Below are 19,235 nucleotides of genomic sequence, written 5' to 3'. Positions count from 1 at the left end.
GGCATTACCCGGCGTTCACACAGCCACTGACAATTGATGGATCCCACTGACTTGCATGGACAAACGCAAAATGCATTTGGGGGACCATCGGCCCTGTTGCCTCTACCAAAGATTCAAGATTCCGTCTTGACCATTCCGTCAGACACGCCCACAGTCAACAGAGGGAGCCAGTGTGAACAGAGTTAACCCTTCACAATCCTCATCTGCTGTGTCTGAGAAACAACGCACTCTGGCACCTGCCTTGTTGGTGTTGTCAGCCTTGTTTGAATCCTCTCACCCTCAATGTTTGAAGTGGGCGAGTAGGTCTACGCACCAGTATGGCATTACGGCACTTCTCAATTTTAGCGTAGACAGTACTTTGACTTTTTACAGTGTACCTGTACATAATACTGAATTTCAAACTGCTTTTTTAAAGGTGAGTACTAGTCATTATTTTTTGCCATTTAAAGCACCGCTTACCTAATTTTGCGTTCTCGGCCTCCTCCTTGGCCTGCTTCTCAGCCTCTATGGCGGCGAGTTTGGCCTCGTGGATCTCTTTGAGTGCGTTCCACTCCTTCCGGTTGTTTAGCAGGCGGTCCAGCATGGGGGTAATCTCCTCATGGAACCGGGAGAACTCCTGAAGGGCAACAGTAGTAGCAGTTCAATCAGAGCCATAGAAGTAAGAGTTAGGCTAATCCAGTTGACCTCCGTGTTCCATCCACAAAGATGGCGGCTCATGGAGCCTCTGACACACAAATCGCCATTGACATAGTTTCAAAATAGTTCCAGGAAGTGTCTATCGAACACAGAAAATGCAGTAAATGTATATGTAATTTGTTTATTTTTGGGTCATCTCTACTTGTTATGCAGCGGTTCTGTGTTAGTGACAACCCAAAAGAAAATTGTTGCCTAAAATTATTTGAATCTATATGAATCCTGTCACCAAGCGACTTCCTGTACCATGGTTGTCACAACTCTGAATTCCATAGAACTGAGTTAAATTATATTACATCACACCTAGCTCACGTTCAAATTCAAAAGTGACTTGCAGTTGGCCAGGTACAGTGTACTGGTTACAGTCTCTGGGGCAATCTGCAACCTTTAGATTCCTAACCATTAGGCCCCAGCTACCTGAAGTTACTCCGCCAATCTAACTTAAAATCGTTCCAATGCATGCCTCAGAGGACGTTACCCCACTTATGACACAGCTAAAGTTGTAAACTTTCTGAAAGAACTATTTTTGAGTAGAGAGGGAGAAAATAAAGAAAATGACAGGGGAAAGATAGAGGGGGGAAGGAGAGAGAAAGAAGAGAGACAGACAGAGAAACAGGAGATTAGATGTCAAGTTCAGGCTGGTGAATTTGTGGCAAATTAAGTGTGTAATCTGAACGATGGGTGTGTGCGTGTGTGTCAGGCATGTGTGTGTCGTGTGTGTGTGTCAGTTGTGCGTGTGTCTGTGCGTGAGAGGGGGAGAGACAGCAGTAGATATAGCATGCAGTTATAAAGGTCATGCCTGCAAGCTTCGTCTGCAAAACCAACACACCGCACAAAGAAAAACGCTCTGCCCATTTACGGTACTCACCTTGTACACAAAAGCGCAGACAAAATCGATGAAACCGCACTGCATTTTGGGCAGATCAGCAGACTTGGTGCGGTCCATCATGGGCTGTACACAGTAAAGGTCAAAGGGGTTAATGTAACAAACAACATTTAACTTACCTTAACTTGTATACATGCTCAGGGTGTGTTCTATTACAAGACTATCACACAGGGGGGTGCTGTGGAGCATTGCACTAAAACACCCATATGGACCAGTTTACTGTTTGTAAACAGATATGACATAATTTGAATGCGTGCACATCATTGGAGCAGAATCGACCATGCACCTTCCAAACTAACAGGTGTTTTTTTCCCGAACTAAGAAAACGGATGGTCCCAATAACTTAAGATATGCAGTGGGTACCACAGACACGGGCATTCCTGATGATGTCCTCAGTTCAATCAGTAGTTTCATGTCTTGTAACAACAAACATCTCCTATGCTTCTGGAACAGCCTCTTCCCTCTCGAAATAGCATTACAAGTGTTCTTTTCGGAATGTCTATTTTTTATCAATGTACACACTTCAGGACAGCAGGTCTTCTCTCTTTAGCGTCTGCACTGTCTATTCGTGTGTGTGTGGTCACAGCCAGTTTTACATACAGCCTCCCCACTCCCTATTTTACCTATGTCTGCAGTTCACCTAGGGGCTGCTGTCATGAGTTGGCTTCTCTGTTGGCGCCCCTAGAGTGCAGTACCACCCGGAAGAGTGGAGTCTCTCGTAATACCCTTAAAACCTCTCTGGTGTGTTTGAGTCAACGATGCGCACGCATTCAGTGAGGACATGACTTCTGCACGGGTCAATGGCATAAAGGCAGTTGCTCAAGGCAATCGTCACTTCCCTATCACAGTAAAAGCCAGAACACTGGCCCCACTCTCTCTCTCTCTCTCTCTCTCTCTCTCTCTCTCTCTCTCTCTCTCTCTTTCTCTCTCTCTCTGTCTCTGTCTCTCTCTCTCTCTCTCTCTCTCTCTCTCTCTCTCTCTCTCTCTCTCTTTACAATGGGCTGCTGCTCTAGAACGGTCCTCTCCAGATCTCCCTGCTCCCAGAACTCTGCTGCCACAGACAGGGCCACCTGCAGGTAAGAAAGAAACATAATATCATCATCATAATATGTCTGTACTGAGATGATGATCATGTCAACATGACCAGCCAACATGACTTGGGTTTGATTTTTGTTTTTGTAGCCATTTGACCGGTAAACGGATCTACAGCACACTTTAAGTTGCATTGCACTACCTACTTTTCTCTTTACTCTTTCATAAATATTGAATATTCATTTTTATTTTGTAAAAATAATAATAATTATTATAAATGATTGTTATTATTATATTACAGCTGCACTCAGTCTTCTGTTTTAAGTAAGACTTGCATCTTATGTGTTATGTGTTACTGTGCAAGTCAGTGAGTATTACCTTGCTCTGAACCTCCCAGGGTTTGGCAATGGCAGACAAGTCACATGCTGTCATCATCATGGCCCTAATAGAGTGAGACAACAAAGAATTTGACAATAGAGTACGGAGGTTACACTTCCTGGAGCACCGTCTTCCAAATGGGAAGGGTGGGATTCAAGCCATCTCCCTCACCTTTAGGTTAGTGTTGCCCCAGACACTGGGGGATATTCAATACTCCTCTCAGAGCAGTGATCTTTCAACCTGACTCATAGGTGGTTCTAGACAGGGACCAGAGGGCCAGGGTCCCTGTAGGATAGCTCCAGACCCATGTTGTGGCCCCTACGCTGAACAGCCAATGACAATAACCACGACATGATATACACTTTTGCATATTATATATACATAACATTAAAAAGATTTGTTTATGTGCTCCCCTGGTCCCAACTTGGGCCCACTCAAAGTTTTGGTCTGGAACTGCCACTGGCTCTCGCCAGATCTACATGTTACTCAACTTCAGTACATTAGATCTGAGAGAATTTTCCTATTCACTCAAATAACAGAATTTTCAGTGATGTGACATACAGTAGTCAAAAGTTTAAATCTAGTGAAAGAGAAAAAAGAAGCAACCGTTGTTTCAGACAACAATGGTGGCTTGCAAAGAAAAGTCACGCATCAACATCGATTCTGAAATATAGCTGCAAGCAGCAATGCGGGGCCAAGCAGTAAACTTGCCAAAGTCGCCACGGCAACAGAAGGAACTGCAGCGCCCCCTTTGGCCCAAATCTCACCAATATTGGTGTGCATTCCTTGGAGGGGAGTGTGATCATGTGAACCAAGTTTAGTTTGAATCCGTGGAAGGCTTGCCGAGATATGAGTTCACTTCCTTACTTGTTGGTGGCGCTAGATAGTTTGAGCTGGGGATCTGGATTTTTTTTGTCATGAGAGGTCATGGAATGGACTAGTATGTGTGTAGAAAATCCTAACAGAATCTGACAAGATATGATATGACCTCACTTTCTGTTTCGCCACTTTTATGACAATTTTGATTGGCTGTGGCCAAACGATAAGAGATATCCCTTATTCCTTGAGACTCTGTATGTAGCTCAGTCCAGAGATGCTATATACCGAGTTTCGGAACAATTGGTCAAAAATTGAGGGAGGGGTAGCGACTTTATTGAATTTCGAAAAATTCGAAATGGCGGGAAAACTATCCTTCGCCAGCTTCGCTGCTTGGCCCCTAATTAGGCCCTCGTTATGCTTGCTGTAGTGCAGTGTTGTGCCAGTTCACAGATTTTCTGAACTAGTTCAAGTTCAGTTCATAGATGCTCAAAGTGAACAGTTCACGTTCAAAGTTCACAATTTTAATTGTGAACTAGTTCAAAGTTCAGTTCAGTTCTTTTTTTTTTCGTGAAATATTCAAAAAAATAGGCCTACTTTTTTCACACCACGAGCTAGAAATCATACATTCTTTGAAACTGACTAGACATTTGCTCATGATGCTGCAATTGTGGGTTGAAATTGTGATGAAACTTGCAGCATGCATTACAGACAAGGTAGACCAGTTCTAGCCTAGTGCAATGAAGTCTACTAGCATTTCAATAAATAAATAAATGAAATATATAATATGAAATATGTATACCGGTATATAATGTTATATGATATTATATTATATACCATCTGTTTGTGTATGAATTAATTTACATGGGCAAAACTCTTGAATGAAGGTAGACCTAATGAAGGCAAAAGTCAAATGCACAAATATGCCTATATGTTTTTAAGGAAACTGTGTATCTTATGTAACACACTTATAACACATGTGTGATACACACGCTCTCTCTCTCTCCGCCGCAATTCATCATGGGTAACGTCGTGCGTAAGCAGCAATAGAGCTCAAAAGTGACGTCACTTCCCCCGATTTCATGGGACCTCAACGGCGTTTTTAGCCGAAAATCGTAGCATGTAATCCAACGGCGGTATTAAAATGGCATTTCGATCCCCTTCGAGTTGTGCCACGAGCTCCATATATGTTGTTTCTGATATTTTTGCTTAATTTTTCGTATGAACCCCTAAACTTTTTAGAAAGCTGTGTTTCTTCACATTTTTCATGCCGACGGCCTCGGAACAAAACATTGATAGTTCTGCTTGAATAATCTTTATCTATCCTCTTAAACAGCATATTTGGAGCCCAGCGCATATCATGACTGAGATCAGAAGATATTTACTCGCTACCATGTTGTTAGATGGTCAACTGAGGTCCCGTGAAACGCGGAACTAAGGGGCGGGACTTTCGAGCTCTATAACTAAGCCTATATTATTCAACTATTCTCAGCCGGACACTACGTTGCCCACAATGCATTGCGCACACAGATGTCAAAAGAAATTCTCACTGATGATACAAGCGGCACCAGCGAGGGAGAGAAGAGGGGAACTTTCTCTCGTTGCGTTTCAAATGGTAAAACAGATGTCACTCAGTTTTAAATGGAAAACAAATTCTAATGTTCATTTACACTGAGGTCTACCGTTCATGAAACATGATGTGAACTACTTCACTTTCAAGTTCTTAATAAAAAAAATGTGTTGCGTTCAGTTCAACGTTCACGAAAAAAAGAGCGTGTTCAATGAACGCGTTCTTTTGAACGCGTTCACGCACAACATTGCTGTAGCGTACGTGTGCGCGGGCACGATTCGTGCATGAGTGAGTTAACTTCATGTCAATTTTACACGCGTTAGACACTGAAACCAAACAAGTGCGTTAGGTGCGATATCTTCAAACTCGCTGGGGACGATCGTAAGAAAGACTGCACAGTTCCATACAGTGCTTCTGGAGAAAACGACGATGGCGGCAACTTTTCAAGAGCGTCTCGAGCTTGTCCGAAATTACAAACACTCGAATTGCGATCATACTTCCCCGTTGCCCTCTGACAAAGGAGCATGCAAATGCAGAAGTAGCAGTATCGTCTCCTTTCCCGGGGAGTCCTTATTTTGTTTTGTTCACTGGCTCTGTTCCCAATTTCCGGATCGCAATGCTGTTCTCTCTGCCCCCTGGATGACACCGCCAGTATTTTGCGTGTTGGTCTACTGCTTTTAAAGCAAGCATGTGAAGTCGGTTGCTCGCGGTGATGCATGTAATTTGCGGCTCGCAGCAAGCGCACCGAGGGCTTTACTGTATTGTCGAAACGGTGAGTAGTTGAAGTAGCATGTCATTAAATGTTAGACAAGTAGTTTCTCCAATCACGTGCAATGATTTTGATAAAGCCGCACTTTCAGTGAGGGAATCCGTATAGCCATAGTATCAGATGAATGAGTGTGGAGGAAGACAACAATATGTTCATGTATCGAGAGAGCCAGGATAGTGTTTTTTGGTGTTTTGGGTAAGTACTGCTTTCAGTTTAGGACACTGTTTGTATGGGCGTGTCAGTATGTGTCTGTGTAATCAGCCATGATTAGGCCAGTTGCAAATTATATCGCAAAGCTGCAGGTTCAAATCCCATATACTGTACATGGCTTTTCATGCCCTTGAGCAAGGGCAGTCCCTTGCTGTCAACAGTCCCCTGAGAGTAGTTATCTTTTGGGTTAGGACCCCATCAGAAGAAGAAGAAGAAGAAGAAGAAGAAGAAGAAGAAGAAGAAGAAGAAGAAGAAGAAGAAGAAGAAGAAGAAGAAGATGAAGAAGAAGAAGAACAAGAACAAGAACAAGAAAAACAACAAGAAGAAGAAGAAGAAGAAGAAGAAGAAGAAGAAGAACAACAACAACAACAACAACAACAACAACAACAACAACAATAACAACAATAACAACAATAACAACAATCAAGTATTATCTTACATATCACATATCTACTGTACATATGGATGAGTTATTGTGGACTCACATAACAATCTCCTTCCGGGTTGATTCCCCCTGCATGTACTTGACCCACTCGGCCTGATCCTCGAAAGTTTTGGACTGATCCACAATCTTCTGGAACATTGTCCTCTTTCTGTCTTAAACAGCACATATGGAATAGTGTGTGTGTATGTGTGTGTGTGTGAGAGAGAGAGAGAGAGAGAGAGAGAGAGAGAGAGAGAGAGAGAGAGAGAGAGAGAGAGAGAGAGAGAGAGAGAGAGAGAGAGAGAGAGAGAGAGAGAGAGAGAGAGTGTGTGTGTGTTGGGTGAGTGAGAGAGAGAGAGAGTGGGGAGATTGAGGAGAGCGATTTCAGGGCCTGAACCCACAAAGAATCGTATGGTTGTAAGTAGTAATCTCTTAGAAAAGTCAAACAAAAAAAAACTTTTTGATATAGGATATCATTACTCATGACATATCGTCAAAATTATTTTCTTATCTAGGGAACGTGGTCTCACTTGAAGTAGAGGGCAAGGTCGGTGGCAATGATAGCAATGTCCATCAGGCGAATGACAAATGCATGCTGTTCCCGGGTGAGGTTTTGGAAGATATTCAGTGCCTGAAATTCAACATATACCAAAATGATAACATACAGTAAATACCAGTAATAATAGCAGTAATAATACTAATAATATAAACCTCATGTAAAAAAATCTAAGTCTCATCATCACATCATTATCACAAATATTATGAAACAGTAGCCTATCATCCGTGCTCCTGCTAATTTGACAAGTTAGTCACATCTGTCATATAACAACAACAACAACAACAATAATAATAATAATAATAATAATAATAATAATAATGATAATAATAATGATAAGGGACAGTTCGTTATTTATTTTCGGGCTCTTCGGAATATTTCCAACCATGGTCATCAAATAATGCATGACTCTCCCCTTGCAAGCTTCAAAACTTTGACAACCCTCCCGATGACGCCGTCAAAAAATGCATGTCTCTCCCCTACGGAGAAGTTTCATCAATAGCCCCTACTCTACATTATCTTTAGATAAATGTTGATTGACCAACGTTGCTGCTTACTGAATGTTATTGCATTCTGATCTTGAACACTACACTTCATGAAGGCGAGGCCATTTTGTTGACATAGGCTACTGACAAATGGTCTTTAGACGAAAAACACAATACACAACGGGGTTACGATGATCTGATCAATTTAAGCGAAAGGGGGAGGCGTTTCTGAGGATTACGTTAGCCTATATCAAAACATATAAAACAAGGGAGGCCTACTTCAGAATGCTTTTTTATTAAATGGGCCAAACATTTTGAAATGACTCTCCCCTGGTAGATCAAAAAATGTTGGATGACCCTCCTCTCATCAAGGAAAAAAATTGTATGATCCTCACCTATTTTCCTCCGGGGACCCCGAAAATAGATAACAAACAGTCCCCAATAATAATAATAAAAATAAAAATAATAATAATAATAATAATAATAATAATAACAATAATAATAATAATAATTATTATTATTATTATTATTATTATTATTATTGGGGAGGCTAAGTGGCAGGTTCGTTTAGGCATTAGGAGTTATCCAAGATGGGGCATCGGTTAGAATGCCAGGTAGAGGAATGAAGAGTAGACGATGGGATTTGGTCAATTGCTCAGGTTTATATTCTCATATTCTCAAATACATACACACAGCATGTTACACACACAATGTTTCATTAGCGACTGTGCAGGAATACACAATGAAGGCTTGAAAACTAAGGCTTACTTCACTTAAAAGGTAAGGTTTTACACTTAAACTCGCTAGCAAACCAAGCATGGACAGCTCCGTTTCTCGAGCAGGCAGGTGAATTAGGAACAACTAAGAACAGATCAGGATAATACTGGAAGTTAAAAGAACATGAACACATAAAAGTCCCGTCCTTTTCTACAATAATAAAAATGAAGGTGCAGGGAAAGCTTGTTAATGAACATGAAAGAATGGAATCCTTTCAAGCTGGAGTGGAATCCTCATCTTCCTGATACTCTACAGATGTGCTTCCTTCTCAAAATATTTTTCTCTACACTTATGCCGCAGTCACACCGCCAGCGTTGAAAGAGCCACAACACTGCTGACTCCTGCCTGGAAAGTACTGGTCTGGGGCATTGAACGAGGCAAACGATTCAACCTGAAGCGTTCAGCCAGGAATCTCGACCAACCAAAGCTCGTGTTTAGAAAAATGTGAACATTCCATTGGCTGACGCCCTGCTGCCACCGAGCTCATTATATATTTTTAGATGAAATTCAACTTCTGCTTTTGACGCTTTCGACGGCCTCGCCTCTAGAAACGCTCCAGACGCGTTTGCCTCGTTCGCTGCCTGCTCTCCCATACAAAGTCAATTACTTCCGCATCTTTCCATGCGTTCAACGCCTGCGGTGTGATCGTACGGTTACTCACACACACATACTACCTCCTTCTTTCACACACACACACACACACACACACACACACACACACACACACACACACACACACACACACACACACACACACACACACACACACACACCTTTCATTTATCTTTTTGAAGACAGAAAAACTCATGTAATAAAAGAAAACTTGAATCGTGGATATTGACATGAACAACTCACATCATCCCGCAGAAGGTTCTTCCCAGTCTCCAGATGGTGCCTTTCCAGAATGGAAGAGCCGTGCAGCTTTGCCAAGGGGTTGCCAGATCTGAATACGACACAGCCAGTCAGACAACCTCAGTAATGGAAAGTGACGTGGACTGAAAAGTCACATGTACTGTAGTGTGATAACGTAATTTAATAACAAAAAATATGTAACTATTTACAGTTCCCATACGATATGAACATTTTCAACTCAATTACAGCTATGAAAATAATTTAAAATAACAATTTTAAGTTATAGGCCACTTAAATATGTTAAGCAAAACCTTAGAGTTACATACAGTAGGTGGATAGTAATATTGGGCATACACAAGGTACATGTGGAACATTGGGGACCCAGGTTTGAATCGGGTTATTTGTGAGTAATTTTCCAACTCAGGTTTCAAGCTGGAATCATCCACTTTTCCATCCTTCAGATTTGTTTAAACAAAAAAATATATGTAATGGCTAATGAGCCCCATAGATCATATCCAAAATGTCTATATGTGTTTACATTTGTACATTTGTGAACAATTGAGTAACCGTGTTCAAAATGACAGATCTCCAGAACTATTTGCGCCGGATCGAGGCAATTGTCATGGCTATAATTCCATCTGGAGACAGAGAGGGAGGGAGAGAGAGAGAGAGAGAGAGAGAGAGAGAGAGAGAGAGAGAGAGAGAGAGAGAGAGAGAGAGAGAGCTGCTTATTTACTTCATCTGGTAGAGGTTGTTGGTGCCACGGTGGTCAATGTCATGACAGAGGCCAGCAGTGACCATGGCAAAAGTCTCCAGAGGAGTGTAGTAGCGTTTCAGCATCCCCGTCTGCAAGTAAACTCAAGTTAAAGTAGGAGAAACCACACTCACAAGCTGATACTCATTATTATTTAGCTGTGTTTAAACTCTCAAGACAAGGACCCTGTGTGTGTGTGTGTGTGTGTGTGTGTGTGTGTGTGTGTGTGTGTGTGTGTGTGTGTGTGTGTGTGTGTGTGTGTGTGTGTGTGTGTGTGTGTGTGTGTGTGTGTGCGCGCCCGCGTGTGTGCAACAGTAACTCGGGCAAGTGAAGGCTAACTGGAAACGACGGTAATCAAACATTTCAAACAAGTGATTTACGGTTAAGTTTAGGGTTAGGGTTAAGGTTAGGGTTAGGTTTAGGGTTAAGGTTAGGGATAATGTTGGAGGAAGGGAAACATGGCATGAAGCTGACACAATGACAGCGCTCCCCTCCCGGAATGCACGCTGCTCGGGTGGTCTCTCTCTTGCACTCGCTCTCTCTCACCCTCTCTCTCACCCAATGTCGACGACAGCACGCGTTGTCCGTATGTCCATTGGTAGCGGCACCACAAACATGTAGTTGATTTTCCCCGAGACTGGGCTCGTGTGTGTGTGTGTGTGTGTGTGTGTGTGTGTGTGTGTGTGTGTGTGTGTGTGTGTGTGTGTGTGTGTGTGTGTGTGTGTGTGTGTGTGTGTGTGTGTATTAGTAATAGGATTAGTGTCTCCTCACCATTAAGAGTGTGAACATGGTCTGGCCCACATTGAACCCATGTCTCCAGTTGTGGTAGGTGATTGCACGGTAACCTTTACTCAGAGAGTAACAAAATCTCGTCAGGGCCTAAGGAAACGGAAACACACACAGACACACACACACACACACACACACACACACACACACACACACACACACACACACACACACACACACACACACACACACACAGTAAACACACAAATGTAGATGTTAAGCATCCCCGTCATACATGGAGGATACAAGATGTTTAGAAAGCCTAATTCAAAAAAGCTAGTGTCACTTTTAAACAGTGTGCACACACGCACATGCAGTGGTGTAGTGTTTTCAAAGAAGGTGGATCTAGCAAGTAGCGACACTCCGGTCTTTTATGGGAAACGGTCAATAGGGGGCGTTTTGAGTCAGTTTTGAGTCAAATCCGCCATTATAGAGTAGAGTATAGATATAGAGTCGTAGATGTCATGGGTTTACAGCTGCAATTTCTGAATTAATATTGCTTGTAATCTTATCGTCATGTTCTTAAATTTCATGACGAATCACCATTGATTAAATGTGGATGTGCTATTCTATGGGACAATGAATTTTAATTGGACATACGGAACAGTTCACAATTTTAGGTGGGTATACTTTTTTTTCTGGTGGGTATACTGCGTATAATGTGCACATGCACACACGCACATGTACACACACAGGTGCGCACCGCGCACACATTCATATTCCCACTCACAACCACAGCCCTCGCAAGGAATATGAAACCAGTGACAGTCCTACAATGAGTTACGCCCCAGTTGACTCCCGCTTCTTAACCCCGCCCCTGTTGCGATCACCCCGCCTCCAGTGGAGGAAAAAAGGGGCCAAAAAAAGCTTATAATAATAGACAAAAACGTTAATATTATTATTATAACAATGTGGTAATAGTGTTCAAAAAATCTTTTTATTAAACAACTTTTAATATGGTTAGAACTATTTTAACATGTTTATAGCAACTTGCCATTATAGCAATGTCATTTGGGGGTGGGGTTTTGCAACAGGGGCGGGGTTTTGCGATGGTGCCGCCCCAGGCAATAACCCAGTCGACCAACCCCTAGGACCGCCCCCTATGTGAAACAGTATTTCAGCAGACACAGTCTCTCTCTCTCTCTCTCTCTCTCTCTCTCTCTCTCTCTCTCTCTCTCTCTCTCTCTCTCTCTCTCTATCTCTCTCTCTCTCTCACACATACACACACACACACACACACACACACACACACACACACACACCCCACCTCTCGAGGGACGTGAAACACGTCGACCACCCCCAGCTCATAGTACATCCTGATGCCACACTTGACCAGGTCCAGCTCTGTGTGATGGGCATCGTAGAAGTGGAACTCTAAGATCTCAGACTGCCTAGCATCGGGCAGCACCTCTTTCTAGGAACAACACAGTAAAATTTGGTAAAAGGTCAAGGTCAGGGATGCAACAGTTGCAGAAAATACAGAATGAGGTGTTATTATTACAGAATTAGGTGTATTCAGCAAATTGTTAAACAGCTGCAGAAGACAGCAGAAAGGTAGCCTGGTAAACTGGATGAATATGTGCATTTTATAAATCACTGTCAGGCAGAAACCTTGTATCTCCACTTCAATTGTTTTTTTTTTTTTTACTTATTAACAAATCACTATTTAACTACACTGGTGAACGCTCTTGTAGCCGAAACTTGTAGTCTGACCCTGCCATGAATGAATAAAAAGAAAAGAAAAAGGAAAAAGAAGAAACGCAATCTATAGCGCAATCTATTCCCTACTCGCTTGATTACTTCAGAAATGCACCAACAAGAAGGAAGAGCGCGGTGTGTGGAAGATAAATCACTATTTTCTAAATAAATAATCATTTCATCATTAAATTTGGCTACTAAATACTTAATCATACACTCATGCACTCATAATCTCATATACGTACTCATGGGAGTGACCAGAAGTAATGATTTACTGTATATGAGGTGTTATTATCCACTTCATTCTGTGTTTTCTGATTTATATTTTATAATGAATGAAGAAAGAAAAGAAAATACAATTAAAAAATGTGTAGATACAAGTTTCTGCTGGACAGTGATGAAATGTTTCTCACCAGGATGTCTTCCAGCTCCCATTCCTCACAGTCATGCGGTTCTCGACCATAGCGCTCACGCGTGTTCTAGACAAAGGAGAACCAAAAATACAAGTTTGTCTCAAGGTATTCGGGTATGAATATGGTCTTTCATTAGCCAGGCCATTCCCTCCTAGTTATGCAACACCTTCAGCGTTGCTACTAGTCAGGTCAAGAGCAATGCAAGTACTCGGGAACTCCTCCCACTTTGTCGGGAAGGAAACAACCATTACCAAGGGAGGCTTGTCTGGGAAATGTTAATTGTTATGCTCTTGGTCAGACCAAGTCTTGAAGAGATTTGAAAGTCGATGATAATCAGGATGAACATCTGATAGGCCTACCTTCCATATTCCCTGTAGTGTTACGGAAGGGACAGGCAGTACATTTAGATAAAACAGTAAGGCCTGTGGCTGAGAGAGAGAGAGAGAGAATCGTCTCTTCCCAACTAATTTAGTCAGTGGGTAACGGTGCATGGAAGTTGGTCCCTGCACCGGATCTATTCCCTCCCCTCTCCTAATGAACAACGGAAACGAGACGCTTGTAACATCAGACCTGCACATCTGTACACGCTCACGTTAATGCAACATAACACAACACGTTAATGCAACATAAGTCAGAGCTCCTCTCTGCAGACTGGGAAATGTCAGTGGTCCCCTTTAGACAAAGGACTCCTTGGGGGTTTATCATAGTTCTGCAAGGTAGCGCCGTAATAGTAGCCATTTACCGAAGCAGCTAAACTTTTTAAATATAAAAATAGGTGCTTGACTGTCTATGTGTGTTCCACAAGTGTGATCACTCAATGGTGAAAACAAAGTGAAATTAACCAAAATGCATCCACTCATCTGTAATGCCTCTGTAAATAGTCCATGGAAATAAAATGCTACAGAAATATAGCACAAAGCAGTCAGGTAGATAAGTGAATTGTTAAAATCACCTGGGATAGTTCCACTGGAAAAAGAAACACACTGTACTGTAAAAATTAAAAGTTCCCCAACAAACTTTCTACTTTGTCACTGTGGAAGAACCCCTAAACGTTGTCAGAGGAACCTATTTGTGATAAACTGTTTCTGTTTGTGATAAACTGTTAATGATTTCTTAAAGGTTCATCAGAGAACCCAGGAACCCTCTGCCATGGAAGCTGTTTGATTTGGCTATGTTACACACTATTTTTTTTTAAAGTCTTTCTGCCTTGTTTTTGTGGAGTTAGAAATTAGGATTAAAAAATTTGCCCCATCCCGCAATGGTGAAGAATCTGATCTGGATCACCACCAAAATTGTATCACTTCTGTCATTTCCAACAACTCCACAACATTTCATACAAATGAAATATGACATAACTTTTCTATTTAACATGCTGACAGACAGACAAATAGACAAACAGACAAACCAACGCGACCGAAAACATAACCTCCTTGGCAGAGGTAATTCATTTTTACAGATCCAACCTACCAGGACATATTGGATCTCGTCCTTGCGGCACTTGATGTGGTACATGACCATGTCTTGGAAGATGTCTTTCCGGTTCTCCAGTTTGTTCATCTTGTCGTAGGTGTCTGTATTCAGCACTGACCAACCCAGGAACTGTGTGAGTGACTGAGGGGGAAAAAATCATATCAAACCATTTTGTTTTATTGGATTCATGTGCGTGTTTGTGTGTGTGCGTGCGTGCGTGAAACCCTAAACAACAACCCTTACATACCTCCATCAGTGCCTCATCCATATCGTCAAACGGCTTGCCGTCCTTCCTGTTGTAAAACGTAGCCACACCGACAATTTCTTCCTTCTTGTTGACTATGGGCAGAGACAGGACGTTCTTGATAGTCCAACCCGACCTATCCAAGGGCCCTTTCTATTGTGATAGATAACCCAGAGGAGAAAGCGGTTACACTTTACTTGATGCCGCCATCACACGCATGACATGACAGTGACATAACAGTGTCAAAACAGTGTCATGACGAGTCATAAGGATTATGTCAATGTCATGAACATTTTATGGTCATAAAAAATCTAAATTTTTCGGGTTGTCTTTACTATAACAGAACGTCACAATGTCATAAAATGACATGGACGTAATGTTTATGACACGTCAATGACTGCGTTACGACACTGTTATGTCATACCTATGACGCCGGCATCAAATAAAGTGCTACTTTTATAGTGCAAAATGAGTAAGCAATCATACACATTAAATGTACAATTTGTATATCTTGCAACACATGTAATATGTATGCCTAAATTATATATATAAAAAATGAGGAATGGGCCCCCCTTACTGACAGACCGCAGACGCCAATGGAATGTACACATTTTTCTAAACAAGAGCATCAGTTGATTGCTCTCCCTGATCAAACGCTTCAGGTTGAATTGCTTGCCGTGTTCTTTCAACGCCGGCAGTCTTTCTTCACAGTTATAGTATGCACCATAGACTGTGCAATCACTCATACACATTCAAAGTACAATGGTACATCCATGTTGCTGTATATAAAGATAAAAAATGTCCCAAACAAACAATTTCAAAGATTTCCAGGCATCACATGTGATCTCACCTGGAAGTTGAAGAAATCATCGTGGCCAGCATCCATGATATTGCATATCTGTACATGAAAGGGAAGGAGGGGTAAGAACAGCGACAGTGATGAACATAAAATAAAGGATAGCCAAAAGCCATAAAGCTCCAATGCAAGGTCAATGTGGGTTAGGGTGCATCAAACGCCCATTGAAAATTAATACATTGCAAAATCTCACTCTTCTCATGCAGTGCTGTTCCTTTGCACTACCATAACTTCCTTGCAAATGTCTAATACATTTGATCATTGTTAAAGGGTGGGCGGCCCAATAGCCCTGAAATTTTAGTTGCAGTGAGAGTTTTTTTTTTCTGAATCAATACAGTGTTTTGAGGCTGTTTTGATTAATCAAAACTAGTAGGCTAAGGAAGTGCATTTGGAAAACTGTTCCAGTTTTCTTTCCATTACCCCAGAATTTCCCCCAGCTAAAGGATGGGCACATACACACAGTAAAAAAAGAACTGTTGTTTTTACGGAAAATTGCTGGCAGCAGTGGTTGCCAAAGTCTACCTTTAAACAAATAACGGTATATTTCCTTTTTACATTTTACGGTAAGATTATGGCAGCAGTGGTTGCCAAAGCCTACCGTTAAATAAATAACGGTATTTTTTTTTTTTACATTTTACGGTAAAATTATGGCAGCAGTGGTTGCCAAAACAGATTGGACAGATTATATTCAGGTGAGTTCAATTATAGAGTTACAATCAGACAACTGATTGGACTGATTATACTCAGGTGAGTCCAATTATAGAGTTGCAATCACAGACAACTGATTAGACTGATTCTACTCATTGGAGTCCAATAAACATCAACTTAATTAGATACCTAAATAAATGCCCAATTGCCAGATTGTCTAGTGCAGGCAGGTGGACCAGTCTAGTATCATCAATGAAGGGTATGAAAAAAGGGTATTAAAAAAGGCCTGGAAATAACCTTAAGGAAAATGAAGGCCAAAGCTAGCGGGGCAAGCAAGCTAACAAACAAGCTAGTTAGCAAGCCACCATGCAGCCACCCTTACAACGTGACCTTCTAGCCGGGCCGGCCAGGTGAGGGCAGCCCAGCAGCAGCCCAGCCGGCCAGCCGGCCTTACAGCCAGCCAGCCAGCTAGCTAGCTAGCAACCAGTGAACAGTACAATGCAACAGTCCCTGTTTAAATACATGTTCAAGTGAACCATGTGACCCGAGTGATGAAGCATTTGGCAGGTGCAGGCAGTAAGTTAATCATTGCATGACAGCCCTTAGCACTCAGGTGAGGTCAGGAATTGATTGATAGATTGATTCGGATGGGGTAGAATGACAGTTTCAAATAGACTGGGCTACTTCTAAGAGCTCAAGGGATTACTGTCCCAGGTAGACTTTTTCAGATTATACTAGCCTATAGGTATATTTTACACATTAAATGAGGCTAAACTGTAGGCTGTTACCGGAGAAATAATAAGTTACAGTGAATTACTGCAAAATGTGCAAACTGTTGCCATTTGCAGTCCTTAACTGTTGCACAGTTTATTCAGTTGCCAGCTTCATTGTTGTCAAATCTACAACGTGGAGGCACCTGGAGACAAGCAGACAGGCCATATGTTTTCTGTGGAGTAATTCATATTCAATTCATTATAACCTCCATTGCTTTCTGTTGGGTAGGAGGAATGCAAAAAAAGATATTTTGAATTTTGAAGAGGTTTACCGTGTCAATTTGCCTCTCAATCGAAAACTCTGATGGCAAAGCCTCAAAGTCCAATAAGGCAAAAAATTATTGCGGTGGAGAATTTTTTGCAGGATGAATTACAAGACATGCAGAGTGTTGTACTCTAAGTTAATACTCATTGATGGCTACTAATCAAATAGCGTGTTGACATCAAACTCTGCCTGTTACAACCAGCCTATCAGTGGTTTGACAAGTTACACCTGGAACAAGTGCAATCACAAGAGATCTATTGGACTAAAAGAGGACAAAAAGCCTAACACGACCAGAAAGAGCACCTACTTTTTGTAGTATACACAATGTGAAGAAAAGCAGAACAGAGTTCTTTGTCTGTTGGTTCACAATTTGGTTCACTAACAGAGGATTGAGTTTGGTTCACTTATAGGGGACTCAACAAAGGCATGTTTTTCATAACTCTCAAGGGAGTTAAACATTAACTCTCTAGCTCTCTTAGCTCAACAACTCGGATCCAGAGGAGTCAAATAACACTCTGTAGTGTTGCTGCAACTCTTGATGTTTAGATTTTGGCTGAACACCAGTCTAACTCTGATCAATCGAACTCTGGCAAATTTGCTGTGTACATATGTGTACACCAGTGAAAAATAAAGTCATGTACCGTTTCTTGACTACTTCATCTTCACTTAACGGTATTTTCCAATATTTTCTTTTCAGTGAACAGTTCAGTATTTTCTACATATTGACACCAGTGAAAAATAAAGTTATGTACCGTTTCTTGACTACTTCATCTCACTTAACGGTATTTTCCAATATCTTCGTTTACAGAGAACAGTCCAGTATTTTCTACATATGACACCTGTCAAAAATAAAGTTATGTAGCGCTTTTTGACTAAATAGTGGCTTGCCATATTTAGTACATAGATAAACTGTTTTACATTTTACGGTCACTGACTGTTGCAATTTGACATTTTTTTGCCGTAATTTCAACAGGCATTTTTTACAGTGCAGGGGTGTTCGATCATGCCTAGAGGATAAGCGCATTTTGTGATGAAAAAAAAAAAAAAACGTTACAGGACATATTGATAATTTGGCCGTCCCAGAGAATATAGTAGGTACGTACGTGCATGTAATTTCAAAATGGCACAAAAATTATCCATAGTGCCTTTAAAAACAACCAATTATAGTGCTGATGATCTGCACCGCAGTAGAAGGAAATATTCTGTGTCTTCTAAAATTTGCATGCACGCACGCACGCACGCACGCACAGACACACACACACACACACACACACACACACACACACACACACACACACACACACACACACACACACACACACACACACACACTCACCAGTCCCGTCTCAGCAACATAGCCCGGAAGTCCACTGACAAGAGCCCAGTGATCAGCAGGAGGACTCCTGTTACACACAAACACACACACACACACACACACACACACACACACACACACACACACACACACACACACACACACACACACACACACACACACACACACACACACACACACACATAAATGGCCATGCCTACCTGATCCAAGCCCTGGGGAGCAGAGGCCAAGCTAAACCCTCTCACCCTGGCCTCCAACTTCACACATCATAAGCATGTCATAGCATGTAGCAGTAAAATTACATAGCTCAGGTTTTTTTTCTTTTAAAGCGCTGCAGGTCATATATTCACTGTACATCTTTAAATGTATTCGAGTCGATTAGATACAATTATTTTAGATTACTTTTATTTGTACCCAAAGGTAGATTTGGTGTGCGGTCAAGTCAGCTCTATTCATAAAAACACACTTTAAAACATTTCCTTCTATATTGTGTGTGTGTGTGTGTGTGTGTGTGTGTGTGTGTGTGTGTGTGTGTGTGTGT

General features: G+C 41.7%; 1 protein-coding gene across 1 annotated transcript in view; it reads right to left on the bottom strand.

Moving 5' to 3' along the window:
- The window catches only part of pde6a (phosphodiesterase 6A, cGMP-specific, rod, alpha), a 29,655-nt gene that overhangs the window by 523 nt on the left and 9,897 nt on the right, over positions 1–19,235 (bottom strand). Inside the window, exons 8-22 of the mRNA XM_063189149.1 lie at positions 18,695–18,761; positions 15,667–15,714; positions 14,820–14,969; positions 14,570–14,713; positions 13,103–13,168; positions 12,259–12,405; positions 10,974–11,081; positions 10,185–10,294; positions 9,452–9,539; positions 7,309–7,409; positions 6,840–6,947; positions 2,990–3,053; positions 2,575–2,649; positions 1,562–1,645; positions 460–616 (exon numbers count right to left, since the gene is read on the bottom strand). Coding sequence (XP_063045219.1) covers positions 460–616; positions 1,562–1,645; positions 2,575–2,649; positions 2,990–3,053; positions 6,840–6,947; positions 7,309–7,409; positions 9,452–9,539; positions 10,185–10,294; positions 10,974–11,081; positions 12,259–12,405; positions 13,103–13,168; positions 14,570–14,713; positions 14,820–14,969; positions 15,667–15,714; positions 18,695–18,761 — 1,517 coding nt within the window. The remainder of the gene's footprint in view (positions 1–459; positions 617–1,561; positions 1,646–2,574; positions 2,650–2,989; positions 3,054–6,839; positions 6,948–7,308; positions 7,410–9,451; positions 9,540–10,184; positions 10,295–10,973; positions 11,082–12,258; positions 12,406–13,102; positions 13,169–14,569; positions 14,714–14,819; positions 14,970–15,666; positions 15,715–18,694; positions 18,762–19,235) is intronic.

Source organism: Engraulis encrasicolus, chromosome 22 (genome assembly GCF_034702125.1).
Source record: "Engraulis encrasicolus isolate BLACKSEA-1 chromosome 22, IST_EnEncr_1.0, whole genome shotgun sequence".
Lineage (NCBI taxonomy): Eukaryota > Metazoa > Chordata > Actinopteri > Clupeiformes > Engraulidae > Engraulis > Engraulis encrasicolus.
This window is presented reverse-complemented; position numbering and strand designations above follow the sequence as displayed.